This window comes from Bos taurus, chromosome 19, assembly GCF_002263795.3.
Source record: "Bos taurus isolate L1 Dominette 01449 registration number 42190680 breed Hereford chromosome 19, ARS-UCD2.0, whole genome shotgun sequence".
Classification (NCBI taxonomy): Eukaryota; Metazoa; Chordata; class Mammalia; order Artiodactyla; family Bovidae; genus Bos; species Bos taurus.
Genome location: NC_037346.1, coordinates 37,752,752 through 37,768,094, shown reverse-complemented (window position 1 = coordinate 37,768,094; position 15,343 = coordinate 37,752,752). Strand labels below are relative to the sequence as shown.

Genomic DNA, 15,343 nt, shown 5'->3' with positions numbered 1-15,343 from the left:
TATTTTCTTTGACGGGACTCAGTTCTTTTGAGGCCATCTTTCTTGTTTCCTTTCCTTTTCCCCCTCCATTCATTCAGCTGCTCTGTCCCAGCTCTACAATGTTTGTCTCCCCTGTCTCCCTTTCTTTCCCACAGTCAGCCATCCTGATAGGGGCTGCAAGGGCTTGGATCATTGTATGAGCCTCCTAACCTCTCTCCCAGCTTTGTTCTCTCCCCCTTACTAGTCATCCATTCTACCATCTACTACGAGATTCACCTTTCTAACACTAAATAAAACCTATCCCATTCAAAAACCTTTAGTGGTTTCCTGCTGCTGCTGCTGCTAAGTTGCTTCAGTAGTGTCCGACTCTGTGCGACCCCATGGACTGCAGCCTACCAGGCTTCTCCGTCCATGGGATTCTCCAGGGCAAGAACACTGGAGTGGGTTGCCATTTCCTTCTCCAGTGGTTTCCTACTGCCTATTAAATTAGGTTAACATTTCCCAGGAAAACATTTTAGACTCTCCACTACATCAATTCATTTGGCAAGTATTTACTGAATCACAGTTTGGTCCTAAGCACCAGGCTGAAAGCAGGGGATACAAAGAAGTAGACATATGGTACAGTCCAGTGGAGAGACAGCCACAAACAAGTTCACCATCATCATGAAGTTTACGATAATGAAACAAAGAACACCTGGGTCTCCAAGGCTCTCTTTTAAACTATCTTTCCATTGTCATCTCCCAGTTATCCTTTCGGATCCAGCCAAATTGGACTAGACTTTACTTCTTTTGTCCCGGGTTGTTTATATTTTCTTCCAGAACTTTATTACTCAGTCCCACACCTCATACTCACTTTTTACAACCCTGTTTATATGGAGAAGATATTTGTAAATGACATACTCAGTAAAGGGTTACCATCTAAAATATATAAAGAACTCACAAAACTCAATAGCAATTTTTTTTAAAGCCAAACAATCCAATTAAAAATGAGCAGAAAGCCTGAACATTTTTCCAAAAAAAGACATATAGCTGGTCAACACGTGAAAAGATGCTCAACATGTGAAAAGATGCTCAACATAACTGATTATCAGGGTGTAACAGGCAACAAGTGTTGGTGAGGATGTGGAGAAAAGGGAATCCTCATGTACTGTTGGTGGGAATGCAAATTGGTGAAGCTACTATGGAAAACAGTATAGAGGTTCCTCAAAAAATTAAAAATAGAACTAACCATATGATCCAGAAATTCTACTTTTGGGTATTTATCCAAAGAAAATCAAAACACTAACTAGAAAAGATATATTCACCCCTATGTTCATTCCAACATCATTTACAATAGCCCAGTTATGGAAGTAACATAAGTGTCCTTTGATAGATAAATAGATGAAGAAGATGTAGTGTACATACACAATGGAATATTCCTTAGCCATAAAAAGAATGAAATCTTGCCATTTGCGACAACATGGATAGTTCTAGAGAGTGTTATGCTAAGTGAAATAAGTTAGACACGGAAAGACAAATGCCATATTATTTGACTTATATGTAGACTAAAAAACAAAACAAATGAACAAACAAAACAGAAACAGACTCAGAGATACAAAGAACAAACTGGTAACCACCAGAGGGAAGGCAGGTTGGCTAAATAGGTGAAGGGGATTTAAGAGAAACAAACTTCCAGTTATAAGATAAATAAATCACAGGGATGTAATGTACAGCATAGGGTATGTAGTCCGTAATATCGTAATACTTGGTTTGGTAACAGATGGTTACTACGTTTATGGTGGTGATCAATTCACAATGTGTGTAAATGTTGAACCACTATGCTGTATACCTGAAACTGATATAATATTGTTTGTCAATTGTATTTCAATTAAAAAATTTTTTTGAAGGAAAGGCATTTTGAACCTAAATTTTTATACAAAATTTCATACAAAGGCAAATAAATCATCACTGCAATGTGAAATTTTTTACATTAAAATTTTTAATTAAAAAATCCATTTATCTTTTTCCGTCACCTCAAATATCACCTCTTCTAATGAAGCAGACTTAATCTTCGCAACTGGGTGTGAGGGCATTTCCTTCTCATCCACCGATGCTCTTCTTTAGTGGAACTTAAATCCGACTAGTTATCCGGGGACCCGTCTTACCCCACCGCACACTCCATGGGGGCAAGGACTGCCACGAGCATTTTTAGTCCCCCATAAGCATTCAGCAGACAATTGCTCTGCATAGCTCCATGGCTGAACAAGCAGGAGGAGGTGGGGCTAGGAAAGCATCCTACTCTTAATAATATTTTGCCTTTGGACAACCCAGAGCCATTACAGCCTCTAGGCAGGATCAGCTACTTAATTTGGTGGGCCCAATGCAAAAATGAAAATACAAGACTCCTTGTTCACAAATTATTCAGAATTTCAAGATGGTAACAGCATTAAACCAGATGCAAGGCCTTCCTAGCGTGGAGCCCTGTGTGACTGCATAGACTGCACGACCATGAAGGTGACCCTGTCGTTAGGTTCAAAAGTGCTGGCACCAAATTGTCCCTTAGGAAGACAAATAATTCTGACTTCACCTTAAGAGACTTCCATTTTATCAACTCAGGAACCTTGACTGGCTGGGGTTGGTGACTAGGGAGAAAAAGGGAAAGATACAGAGCTTCTAGGAAGTCCCATTTCAGCAAGTCTTACACCTTTTCTCTGGGCCAGACTATGACCTATGGCAGCCTAATAGTGATGGTGGCATCAGAAAAGGCAATTTGAGTTAGGATGGTAGGGAAGGCAGCCGGAAGATACTTGGGCACAGAGCTGCTGGTGTAGGAGGAGGTCTGGTCTTTACCTGATGAAGCTACAGCTGTCCTGATTCCCTTACTCGGGGCTCAGAGTTCTCCATCAAGCCCTAGCTCTTTGTCTTTTCTCTCTGGAGTTGAAGACCACTGACACTGACCTGGTGGTGCCCTGAGGGCTCTGGACTTCTGGAAATGGGGAGTCCTTCCTTGCAACACTCCTCCCTTCATGTTGCTCTATCCTTGGGAGTGTCCTGGATGGCAGTGCTGTGTGAGGGACCCATAAGAACGCCACTGGTGGGGCAGCTAGGACGTGTCCTGGGGCAGCACCCATAACTCCCGGAAGTCGTGGTTCTCCAGGACTGTAAGCTAACTGGGGGGCGGGACAAAAAGCAAGGCTGTTAGCTTCCGTAGTGCTAAAGGGAGGTAGTCATAAGACCAGGCTCTCTAGATGAGGAAATAAAACTTTCAGTTGCTTCTGCAGGCATCGTAGACACTGTAGGAAGAGACAAATCATTTCCTGGGAGTAAGAGGAAGAAATGGCAGAAATCCAGTCTGACTCTGGAAAGAAAAAAAAAAGATTTTTTTCTTAGATTTTTCTTTAAAATGGCTTCTAGAATATTTAAGTCAATTAACTTTCATCATCACCATTCCTACCTTGTGGTGATTCATATCCACAGTAACCAGAAACTCATTTTACCTACACAACATTCATATTCCTGAATCCTTATCATAGCCCCAAACATTTGACAAGGATCATTTCAGAGCTGCTAACCTGGCTGGTCCAGAGACAACAAGTGGTACTTGTTAAGAGCACAAACTTAGCTCCCAGTATCTGTGTGCCCTTGGGCAAGTTAAGTTCTCTAAACCTTGGTTTCCTCATTTGAAAAAAGAGAATAACAGTGGTACTTACCACAAAGAGTTGCTTTGAGGATTGAGATACTGTAGGCAAAACTTTTAATACACCCCAAACAAGTGTCCAGTCTGTGTTGGGCTCAACACCATCAGCACAGTATCGTTACCACCATCATCACTGTAGCTACATTTATCGAGGAGGTTGCCAAGCACCCTGCATTAGCAAGCTTTAAATCATCCTTAAGTGCTACAAAAGGGACTATTTATCCCCTAAAGCTCAACTGTTAGCAGATCTGAAGCCCTGACCTCAGTGGCCTCACTGCGAAAGTGGATCCCAAGGAAGGATGATGAGGTTATAGAGATTTAAGCAGAAAAATGGAGGAATTTGTCAGGGCTCCCTTCCTCACATGAGTCAGGATGGGATCTAAGTTCATGGTGGATTGGTAAAGAGGAAGAAACACCGAAACCCACCACTGTGTGACATTGGGCAAATCAGTTAATGTTCCCAAACCTTGATTCTCTTCCTCTGCAAATTGAGGATAAGGGAATAATTCAGTCTTGCCAACCTCACAGCATTGACCTGAGGCTTACATGAGAGACAGTAGGTAAACGTGATGTGTGGAAGGTATTGTTATTATACCTACAGAGAAAGTTCATGATCTGTAGTCTGAACATCTGCTCTGCGCTTTCCTTCTCTAATTCAAGCATTATGCAGAAGCCCTATTCTCATACCCATCCTGCTCCATTTGTAAACCAACTCGTTGACAGGCATTCTGCTGCATATAATTAGACTTTTCCCAGTTTGCCTTGTATGTGTCAGTTCCTTGCAGTCTGATCAGCTGGGAATTTTGAGAAGCCATTACTTGACCTAAAAGCAGAGGATAAGCTCTGAGATCTGGTGACTCCATACAATACCCTGGAATGCCCTGCTTGGCCGTGGCCACCACTGCTTCCTACAGAGATACCTTCACTAAAGAGCCATTTATCATTCCCTTAGCTCTAACTGAAGACTAATATTAAAAATACCACTTGAAAGAAAGAGTGGTTGTAGAGCTTGAGGATTGGGAATCAGAAACATCTGACTCAAACCCTTCACCACTGAAAGCTGTGGAACCTCCTGAATGTTAAACCTTATGCTCTTTGAGCCTCAGTTTTTTCTTTTCTAAACTTCACAATCATGATTGAAATTAAATTATATATATATACACAGAGAGAGAGTGCTAGTGCCTATAGAGTACATTACCAAAAAAAAAGAGTAAATTTTACATCATTCATATTCATCAGAAAACATGCCAGTACCTTCAGCCATCGTCTACTATGGTAGAGAAAGTCCATAATGGCAAGTGACCACATGACAAACTGCTCTTAGAAATCAGAGGCAGTGAAAAGAATCACCCCTAAAGAATCACCTGTCTACTAGATGAGTAAATTTATCTTTACTCATTTAGGAGAAAATATCAAAACCTTCTCTGCCTACAAATCCCAGAGCTTCTCATGGAGTCCAAATCCAAGCTGGACTTTGCTAAAGAATGGCCTGAAGAAGCAGCATCCCACGTCATAGCTGTTCACCAAGGTTCAACTGAGAGAGAAGCTATCTTTGTTCCCAGACTAGTTACATGAGTGTCAGTGTGTACAGAGATGTGCCAAGAGGTTGCTGTTGTTCAGTCGCTCAGTCATGTCCCACTCTTTGTGACCCAATGAACTGCAGCACGCCAGGCTCTCCTGTCCTCACCATCTCCCAGAGCTTGCTCAAACTCATGTTCATTGAGTTGGTGATGCCATCCAACCATCACATTCTCTGTCATCCCCTTCTCCTCCTGCCTTCAATCTTTCCCAGCATCAGGGTCTTTTCCAATGAGTCAGTTTTTCACATCAGGTGGCCAAAGTATTAGAGCTTCAGTATCAATCCTTCCAATGAATACTCAGGACTGATTTCCTTTAGGATTAACTGGTTTGATTGCCTTGCAGTCCACGGGACTTTCAAGTCTTCTTGAACACCACAGTCCAAAAGCATCAATTCTTCAGCGCTCAGCCTTCTTTACGGTCCAACTCTCACATCCATACATGACTACTGGGAAAACCATAGCTTTGACTAGACCGACTTTTGTCGGCAAAGTAATGACTCTGCTTTTTAATGCACTGTCTAGGTTGGTCATAGCTTTTCTCCTAAGGAGCAAGCATCTTTTAATTTCATGGCTGCAATCACCATCTGCAGTCATTTTGGAGCCCAAGAAAATAACGTCTGTCACTGTTTCCATTGTTTCCCCATCTATTTGCCATGAAGTGATGGGACTGGATGCCATGATCTTAGTTTTCTGAATGTTAAGCCAGCTTTTTCACTCTCCTCTTTCACCTTCATCAAGAGGCTCTTTAGTTCCTCTTCACTTTCTGCCATAAGAGTGGTGTCATCTGCATATCTGAGGCTATTGATATTTCTCCTGGCAAACTGGATTCCAGCTTGTGCTTCATCCAGCCCAGCATTTCTCATCATGTACTCTGCATATAAGTTAATAAGCAGAGTGACAATATACAACCTTGACATATTCCTTTCCCAGTTTTGAACCAGTCCACTGTTCCATGTCCGATTCTAACTGTTCTTCTTGACCTGCATACAGGTTTCTGAGGAGGCAGGTAAGGTGGCCTGGCATTCCTAACTCTTTAAGAATTTTCCACAGTTTGTTGTGATCCACACAAAGACTTTAGTATAGTCAGTGAAGCAGAAGTAGATGTAGAAGTAGCCAAAGCTTAGGGGATGAAGAAACCCACAGAACCAGCCCTAATCTTGGGGAGTGCCCTCTCCGGGGTTGGGGTAGGAGGATGAAGACCCTGCCTTCAGGGAAACCCCAGTGTGACGGTGCAGACATAGTCTGTGTCCTCGGGAGTCTCTGATTAGGGAGACAAAAAAGTCCAAAACAGGATGTGATGTTATTTTTTCTGCTAAGAGGTCCAGAGCCAAATTCAATTGTCATTTTAGGAAGCACTTAATCATACCCTTTCAATATAATTATTTCTCCCTTTCTCAGTGTGGCTTCTGATCATTATAACTTTATTTTAACACTCATATTGCATATGTTTTCATGCCCCAGGCTTCCTAGTGGTTCAGTTGGTAAAGAATCGAACTGCAATGCAAGGAGACCCAGGTTTGATCCCTGGGTCAGGAAGATCCCTTGGAGAAGTAAATGGCAACCCACTCTAGTATTCTTGCCTGGGAAATCCCATGGACAGAGGGGCCTTGCAGGCTACAGTCCATGGGGGTCATAGTGAGTCAGACACAACTCAGCGACTAACCCCCCTCCCCTCCAACCACATATCATCCACCTCACTTTAAAAAATATTTATTTACTTGGCTGCATCAGATCTTGGTTGCGGCACACAAGTGCAGTTGCTCCAAGGCATACGGGATCGTAGTCCCCCTATCAGGGGTTGAACCCGTGTCCCCTGCATCACTAGGTGGATTCTTAACCACTGGACCACCAGGGATTACCAGGGAAGTCCCCTATCCTTCCCTTTAAAAGTAGGAGCATAAATAACTTAAAATTCTAGAAACTTATGAACCAGAGACAGTGGGGGTGGGTTTGAGCCCCATCAGGACTGAGGAGTTTTGTTCCTATAACAGGTCCACAGGTCAGGGTGGCCATCACAGGTTCCTCTGCCCAGGCCTGGGTCTACATATAGGATAGTCTTCATTTCCACACTAGAGAGATGTCTTCAAAAGGCAAATTCCCAGTGGCCTGTCCCAAATCTCATGTCAGGATTTCCAGAGGTGTGGCCTTGGAAACTACAGGCTTAACAAGGGCCCCCACACAATTCATATCATCACGGAAGTTTGGGAAACACTAGGCCAATTTTTTCCTTTGAGGGTGGTGAGAGGACCATCAGAACACGTAGTGGAACTTCTTAAAATGCAGATTCCTGGACCCCTCAGTAGGACCTACTGATTCAGAACTTCTAGGAGCAGGCCTTGGAATATGCATTTTTATGAGCATCCAAAGTGATGCATATGGGCTGATATTCACTCGTCAGCCCTTCTGCAGTGTGAACTATAGGCCACAAGGGGGTCAGGTCAGACTGTCCGGTCAGTCTGTTTTAGGTGGCAGAAGTGAATGAGATGATTAAAATTTATCTCCTATAGGCAGTCAAGCAGTATAAATCCCTCCACCATCAGTTCAGTTCAGTTCAGTTACTCAGTCGTGTCTGACTCTTTGTGACCCCATGGACTGCAGCATGCCAGGCCTCTCTGTCCATCACCAACTTCCACCCAAACCCATGTCCATTGAGTTGGTGATGCCATCCAACCATCTCATTCTCTGTTGTCCCCTTCTCTTCCTGCCTTCAATCTTTCCCAGCATCAGGGTCTTTTCCAATGAGTCAGTTCTTCGCATGAGGTGGCCAAAGTATTGGAATTTCGGCTTCAGCATCAGTCCTTCCAATGAATATTCAGGACTGATTTCCTTTAGGATGGACTGGTTGGATCTCCTTGCAGTCCCAAGAACTCTCAAGAATCTTCTCCAACACCAGAGTTCAAAAGCATCAATTCTTCCGCGCTCAGCTTTCTTTATAGTCCAACTCTCACATCCACACGTGACTACTGGAAAAAAAGCTTTGACTAGATGGACCTTTGTTGGCAAATAATGTCTCTGCTTTTTAAAATGCTGTCTAGTTTGGTCATAACTTTCCTTCCAAGGAGCAAGTGTCTTTTAATTTCATGGCTGCAGTCACCATCTGCAGTGATTTTGGAGCCCAAGAAAATAAAGTCTGTCACTGTTTCCACTGTTTCCCCATCTATTTGCCATGAAGTGATGGGACCGGATGCCATGATCTTAGTTTTCTGAATGTTGAGCTTTAAGCCAACTTTTTCACTCTCCTCTTTCACTTTCATCAGGAGACTCTTTAGTTGTTCTTCTCTTTCTGCCATAAGAGTGGTGTCATCTGCATATCTGAAGTTATTAATATTTCTCCTGGGAATTTTGATTCCAGCTTGTGCTTCATCCAGCCCAGCATTTCTCAAGATGTACTCTGTATATAAGTTAAATAAGCAGAGTGACAATATACAGCCTTGACGTACTCCTTTCCCTATTTGGAACCAGTCTGTTGTTTCATGTCCAGTTCTAACCCTCCACCATAGGCAATGCTATCTTGTAGAGCTCTAAATTTTCACATATCACCTTCCTTCAGAAGCACTAATGCTCTGACAGAGGGCTCCCTTGCCATCTCTTTGGTGCTTCTACACAGTGGAATTAAAGCTTAAGGGTCTTTGAACTTTCCTGGTTGTCCAGTAGTTAAGCATCTGCCTGCCAACAGAGGGGACATAGGTTCCATCCCTGGTCCAGGACAAGATTCCACGTGTACGTGCGCCATAACACAACTACTTAGCCTGTGCTCTAGAGTCCATGTGCAGCAACTACTGGAGTCCCTGGGCCTAGAGCTGGTGCTCCACAACAGAAGCCACCACAATGAGAAGCCTTCACACTGCGAAGAAAAGTAGCCCCGGCTCAGTGCAACTAGAGAAAGCCTGTGCACAGGAATGAAAACCCAGTCTAGCCATAAATAAGTAAATAAGTAAAAGCTTAAGGATCTTTGTTTCCAGATCTCAGGCACCAGTGTCCTGTTGTTCTGTCCCCTTAGTACACGCCTTACAGGGTCAGCTCTTAGGTCAAGTGCCCTGGACCTAAGTAGGCTAGGTTGGCAGAGGACAAAAGATATGGAGATCAACCTTTTCATGGTTAACACGGTTCTACTTCCAGGGTCGGCATTAGTGACTGTCTCAATTTCAGCCAGAAGTGGAAAACAAGGCAAAGTGTACTTAAAGCAGCGGGGCCAGATCAGTCATAGTAGAAACACATCGATACACTGCAAGGGGGTCACATTTTGACTGTGGTGAGTCTTTTTTTTAAAACATATTTATTTATTTTGGACTGTGTTAGGGTTCCGTTGCTGTGTGCAGGCTTTCTTTAGTTGGGGCAAGCAGTGGCTACTCTTCATTTTGGTGTACAGGCTTCTCATCATGGTGGGTTCTTTTCTTGCAGAATACAGGCTGTAGGTGGGGCTTCAGTAGTTGTGGCTCCCAAGCTCCAGAGCATAGGCTCAGTAGCTGTGGTGGATGGGCTTCGTTGCCCTGCAGCACATGGATCTTCCCGGACCAGGGACTGAACCCATGTCTCCTGCATTGGTAGGCGGATTCTTTACCACTGAGCCAGCAGGAAGCCCTGAGGTGAGTCTTAACTGTCTACTTACCTGCGTGTCTTTATGAATCTATCTGCCCACCTACCTACCCAACATTCCAGAAATATATGTAAGAGTGCCTGCCAATGCTGTAGACACATGAAGGGAATACAAGTGGGCCTACCTAGTTCCTCTCACATCCTCTTTGGCCAGAGATCAGGTAGTGACTGTATGCTTCCTGATCCTGCATACACAGGTCTTTCAAAGCACCTGTATGGCTTCTGCCAGGCCTTGGGTCCAGTCGGGCTGGAGTGGCAACCACCAGCAGGTCTTTCAGGGAAACATCATGGCTGTGAGAATTCTGTAAGAAGAGGAAGGAGGGCACATCCAGCTGCCTCTTCTCACCAGAGCTTCGGCTGCGAAAGTAGGACTCCCGGAGCAGGGAGGGGTTTTCTGGAAAGGCAAAGTCATTGGCATCATCAATCTGTGCTGCTGGACTCAGCACAAATTCCTGGCGAAGGCCACCTCCCACTAGGGTCTCCTGCTTAAAACTGGCTGAAGCTCCTTAATTAGAATCAGCCACTGCGCCTTTCTTCCAAACAGTTTCTCTTCCCTTTTTTTTTTTCCAGACTTAACACCCCAAACTTGTACAGGCTCAGCTGAAGGGGCTTCATTTGAATAAGAACCAGAAAAGACTGAAAAGGGTACTTAGACATAGCATTCTATTTTTATCACTTTTTTTTTTTTTTTTTTGCTTTCCCATTAAGGCTAGAGACTCCCTAAGTACAAAGACTATGTCTCCACTATCAGACTGGGATCTCCCTGAAGGCAGGGGTTTCAGCCCCCCTCAGATGGGGCACTCCCCAAGATTAGGCTGGTCCTGTTGGTTTCTTCATCCCCTATGCTCTTGGCACATCTTCAAACACACTGACACTCACGTGACTGGTCACTCAGCACCAGCTTTGGGTTGTAGTGAGCTGGGAACAAAGACAGCTTCTCTCTCAGTTGAACCTTGGTGAACAGCTCTGACATAGGATGCTGCTTCTTCAGGCCATTCTTTAGCAAAGTCCAGCTTGGGTTCGGACTCCACGAGAAGCTCTGGGATTTTGTAGGCAGAAAACCGTTTGATACTTTTTCTGGGATGAGGTACCAAGGCACCTGCTGTGGCTTGCATTTAAAGGAGGCCACCCTGTCCATCTTTGGGCTGCTACACTCAGAGCTGGCTGTCATAGTCACATTCAGCAGACATTCAGGGGTGTCTGAGACCTGGGTGGTGGATTCTGGGAAGGCTTCTACTGAAGTTAGAGGCTGGAAGAGAAAATGGCCCAAAATGAGATTATGAAAAGCAAAGGGCTCCTTCCTATGCCCTTTTTAATTAAAACAAACAGATGAAGAGCTGCATTCATGAGCAATAAGGAAGATTTTGGTTAGAACAGTTTCTAACCATGAATTGGTTAAGCGCTAAGGCGGAAGATGGTGGGGAATGTCCACAGAGCTTCCTCTGGAGGTCTTTAAATGTGAGAGACTTTAAACACTGGAGACTAGTAATCAGAGAAATAGGTATTATTTCACAACTATTAAACTGGCAAAAAATAGAAAGCTGGATATCAGTGTTGGTGGAATGCAAGGGAGCTACAGGGACGCTCATGCACTGCTGATGAGAATGTAGGTTGGTCCAGACACTCTGGTGAACCATCTAGAAAGATAAGTAAGATAAGATTACAACCCGTACACTGCAATGAAGAGTAGCCCTTGCTCACCACTACAGAAAACCTGCATGCAGCAACAAAGACACAGTGCAGTCAAAAACAAATAAATAAGATTACAAATACCTTGTTGACCCAGCAATTCAGCTCCTAGCTATAGATGCTAAATAAGTTATAAGATTGCTCCTTTTAAAAAAGTATGTACACCAATGTTCCCAGCAACATTATTCACAATAGGCAACAGGTGGATACAGCCCAAATGTCCACCAACAAATGAATGGATAAACAAAATGTGGTATAGGCACAGTGGAATATTATTACCATCCTCAAAAGGAAGTACATTCTGATATATGCTACAACATAAATGAACTCTGAACAGATTATGCTAAATGAAATAAAGTTAAAGTGTTAGTCACTCAGTCATATCTGACTCTTTGCAACCCCATGGACAATAGCCCACCAGGCTCCTCTTTCCATGGGATTCTCCAGGCAAGAGTACTTGAGTGGGTTGCCATTCCCTTCTCCAGGGGATCTTCCTGACCCAGGCTTCGAACCTGGATATTCTGCATTGCGGGCAGATTTCTTTACTGTCTGAGCCACCAAAGAAGCTCCAAAGTGAAATAAACCAGACACAAAGTACAATTATTGTATGATTCTCTTTATATGAGGTATAAATAAATATTTAGAAATAAGTCCATAATTGGGGTTGAGATTTTAAAATCCATCTCTAAGCAATCGATATAAAAAGCAGAAATCAAATTAGTCTGGATATGGAAAATCTGAGTGACCCTATCAACCAGGGTGATTGAATTGATATATATAACACTATACTCAGCAACTGCAGAATATACATTCTTTTCAAGTGCCCATGGAATATTCATCAAGGTATTGCTGGGCTGTAAAATAAGATGATAAATTTTAAGACACTGAAACTTTATCAAAGCATTGTACAAACCACAAAGGAATCAAATCAGAAATTAATAGCAATAAGCCACAGGACTGGAAAAGGTTGGTTTTCATTCCAATCCCAAAGAAAGGCAATGCCAAAGAATGTTATTTGCACACATCTCACATGCTAGCAAAGTAATGTTCAAAATTCTCCAAGCCAGGCTTTAATAGTATGTGAACCGTGAACTTCCAGATGTTCAAGCTGGATTTAGAAAAGGTAGAAGAACCAGAAATCAAATTGTCAACATCTGTTGGATCATAGAAAAAGCAAGAGAATTCCAGAAAAACATCTACTTCTGCTTTATTGACTATGCCAAAGTCTTTGACTGTGTGGAGAGACAGGAATACCAGACCACTTGACCTGCCTCCTCAGAAATCTGTATGCAAGTCAAGAAGCAACAGTTAGAATCGGACATGGAACAATGGACTGGTTCCAAATTGGGAAAGGAGTACATGAAGGCTGTATATTGTCACCGTGCTTATTTAACTTACATGCAGAGTACATCATGAGAAATGCTGGACTGGATGAAGCACAAGTGGAATCAAGATTTCCAGGAGAAATATCAATAACCTCAGATATGCAGATGATACCACCCTTATGGCAGAAAGAGAAGAACTAAAGAGCCTCCTGATGAAAGTGAAAGAGGAGAATGAAAAAGTTGGCTTAAAACAACATTCATAAAGCAATTATCCTTCAATAAAAAATAAATTAAAAAAACTCAGCATTCAAAAAACTAAGATCATGGCATCTGGTCCCATCACTTCATGGCAAATAGATGGGGAAACAATGGAAAGTAACAGACTTTATTTTCTTAGGCTCCAAAATCACTGCAGATGGTGACTGCAGCCATGAAATTAAAAGATGCCTGCTCCTTGGAAGAAAAGCTATGACCAACCTAGACAGTGTATTAAAAAGCAGAGACATTACTTTGTCAACAAAGGTCCGTCTAGTTAAAGCTATGATTTTTCCAGTAGTCATGCATGGCTGTGAGAGTTGGACTATAAAGAAAGCTGAGCACTGAAGAATTGATGCTTTTGAACTGTGGTGTTGGACAAGACTCTTGAGAGTTCCTTGGACTGCAAGGAGGTCAAACCAGTCAATGAATATTCATTGGAAGGACTGATGCTGAAGCTGAAACTCCAATACTTCGGCCACTTGATGCAAAGAAGTGATGCAAAGACGCTGATGCTGGGAAAGACTGAAGGCAGGAGTGGGAGAAGGGGACGACAGAGGATAAGATGGTAAGGATGGCATCACCGACTCAATGGACATGAGTTTGAGCAAACTCAGGGAGTAGGTGATGGACAGGGAAGCCTGGCATGCTGCAGTCCATGGGGTCACAAAGAGTCAGACATGACTAAGTGACTGAACTGACTGAATAGCAATAAGATATCTGCTGCTGCTGCTGCTAAGTCGCTTCAGTCGTGTCCGACTCTGTGCGACCCCATAGACGGCAGCCCACCAGGCTCCACCGTCCCTGGGATTCTCCAGGCAAGAACACTGGAGTGGGTTGCCATTTCCTTCTCCAATGCATGAAAGTGAAAAGTGAAAGTGAAGTCGCTCAGTCGTGTCCGACTCTTAGTGACCCAATGGACTAAAGCCTACCAGGCTCCTCCGTCCATGGGATTTTCCAGGCAAGAGTACTAGAAAACTCTTAAATATTAGAAAATTAAACAATATACTTCTAGATCACCCATGGAACAAAAATGAAATCACAAGGAAATCAGAAAAATATTTCAAACAATGATAAAAATGCAATATATCAAAAGTTATGTTATGAAGATAATCTGGTATTTATAGGGAAATTTATAGTGCTAAACACTTATATTAGATAGGAAGAAAGGCTTACAGTAAATAATCTAACTTTCTACTTTAAGAAACTAGAAAATGCTGATAGAATTAAACTAAAAGCTAAGAGAAAAAAGGGAAATAATAAAGAAAACACTGGTCTTCCCAGGTGGCTCAGTGGTAAAGAATCCTCCTGTCAAGCAGGAGATGCAGGTTTAATCCCTGTGTCAGAAAGATCACCAGGAGAAGGAAATGGCAACCCACTCCAATTTTTTGCCTGGGAAATCCCATGGACAGAGGTGCCTGGTGGGTTACAGTCTATGGAGTTACAAAAGAGTCAGACACGACTTAGCAATGAAACAACAAACAACAACACTAGAAAAGCAATCTGCTAAATCACGTCAGTCATGTCCAACTCTGTGCCACCCCATAGACAGCAGCCCACCAGGCTTCCACTTCCCTGGGATTCTCCAGGCAAGAACACTGGAGTGGGTTGCCATTTCCTTCTCCAGTGCATGCAAGTGAAAAGTGAAAGTGAAGTTGCTCAGTTGTGTCCGACTCTTAGCAACTCCATGGACTGAAGCCCACCAGGCTCCTCCATCCATGGGATTTTCCAGGCAAGAGTACTGGAGTAGGGTGCCATTGCCTTCTCTGGAAAAGCAATAGCAATAGAAAATAAATAGAAAGCAAACTGTAGAGAAAATTAACAAAGCCTAAAATTGGTTCTTTAATAAAATGAATAATCTCATACTAAGATCAAAATAAATAAAGAGGAAATATAAATGCTTTTATCATCCATGAAAAAGGAGATATCTGGATGCATCATGCAGAGATCAAAGAGATAAGAAAATTTAAAACAACCAGAAGGGACAGTAGTTTGGTTCTGATTCTAGCTAAGATGAATTAAGCATATTGCATCTATCTCTCCCATAGGCTATTCCTATAAAACCTGCACAGAAAGCATGCATAGAATAGTTATCTGACAATTCTGAAAAGTAAATAGTAGCAAGCAGATTGAGGAAGATTTGAGGAAGATGAGAATTCAAAGCACCAGCAAGTCAGCAGTGCTGTGCTTAGTCGCTCTGTCGTGTTCCACTCTTTGAGACCTCATGGACTGTAGCCTGCCAG

General features: G+C 42.9%; 1 protein-coding gene across 3 annotated transcripts in view; it reads right to left on the bottom strand.

Moving 5' to 3' along the window:
- Positions 1–1,934: 1,934 nt before the first annotated feature.
- TTLL6 (tubulin tyrosine ligase like 6) overlaps positions 1,935–15,343 on the bottom strand; it is a 45,988-nt gene continuing 32,579 nt past the window's right edge. For 2 of the 3 annotated variants that reach the window (XM_059878519.1, XM_059878520.1), the window contains exons 13-15: positions 10,711–11,080; positions 9,957–10,225; positions 1,935–3,316 (exon numbers count right to left, since the gene is read on the bottom strand). In XM_059878519.1, the coding sequence (XP_059734502.1) occupies positions 9,957–10,225; positions 10,711–11,080 (639 nt within the window). In that variant the 3' untranslated portion in view covers positions 1,935–3,316. The remainder of the gene's footprint in view (positions 3,317–9,956; positions 10,226–10,710; positions 11,081–15,343) is intronic. The other variant, XM_059878521.1, reaches the window with a different exon arrangement.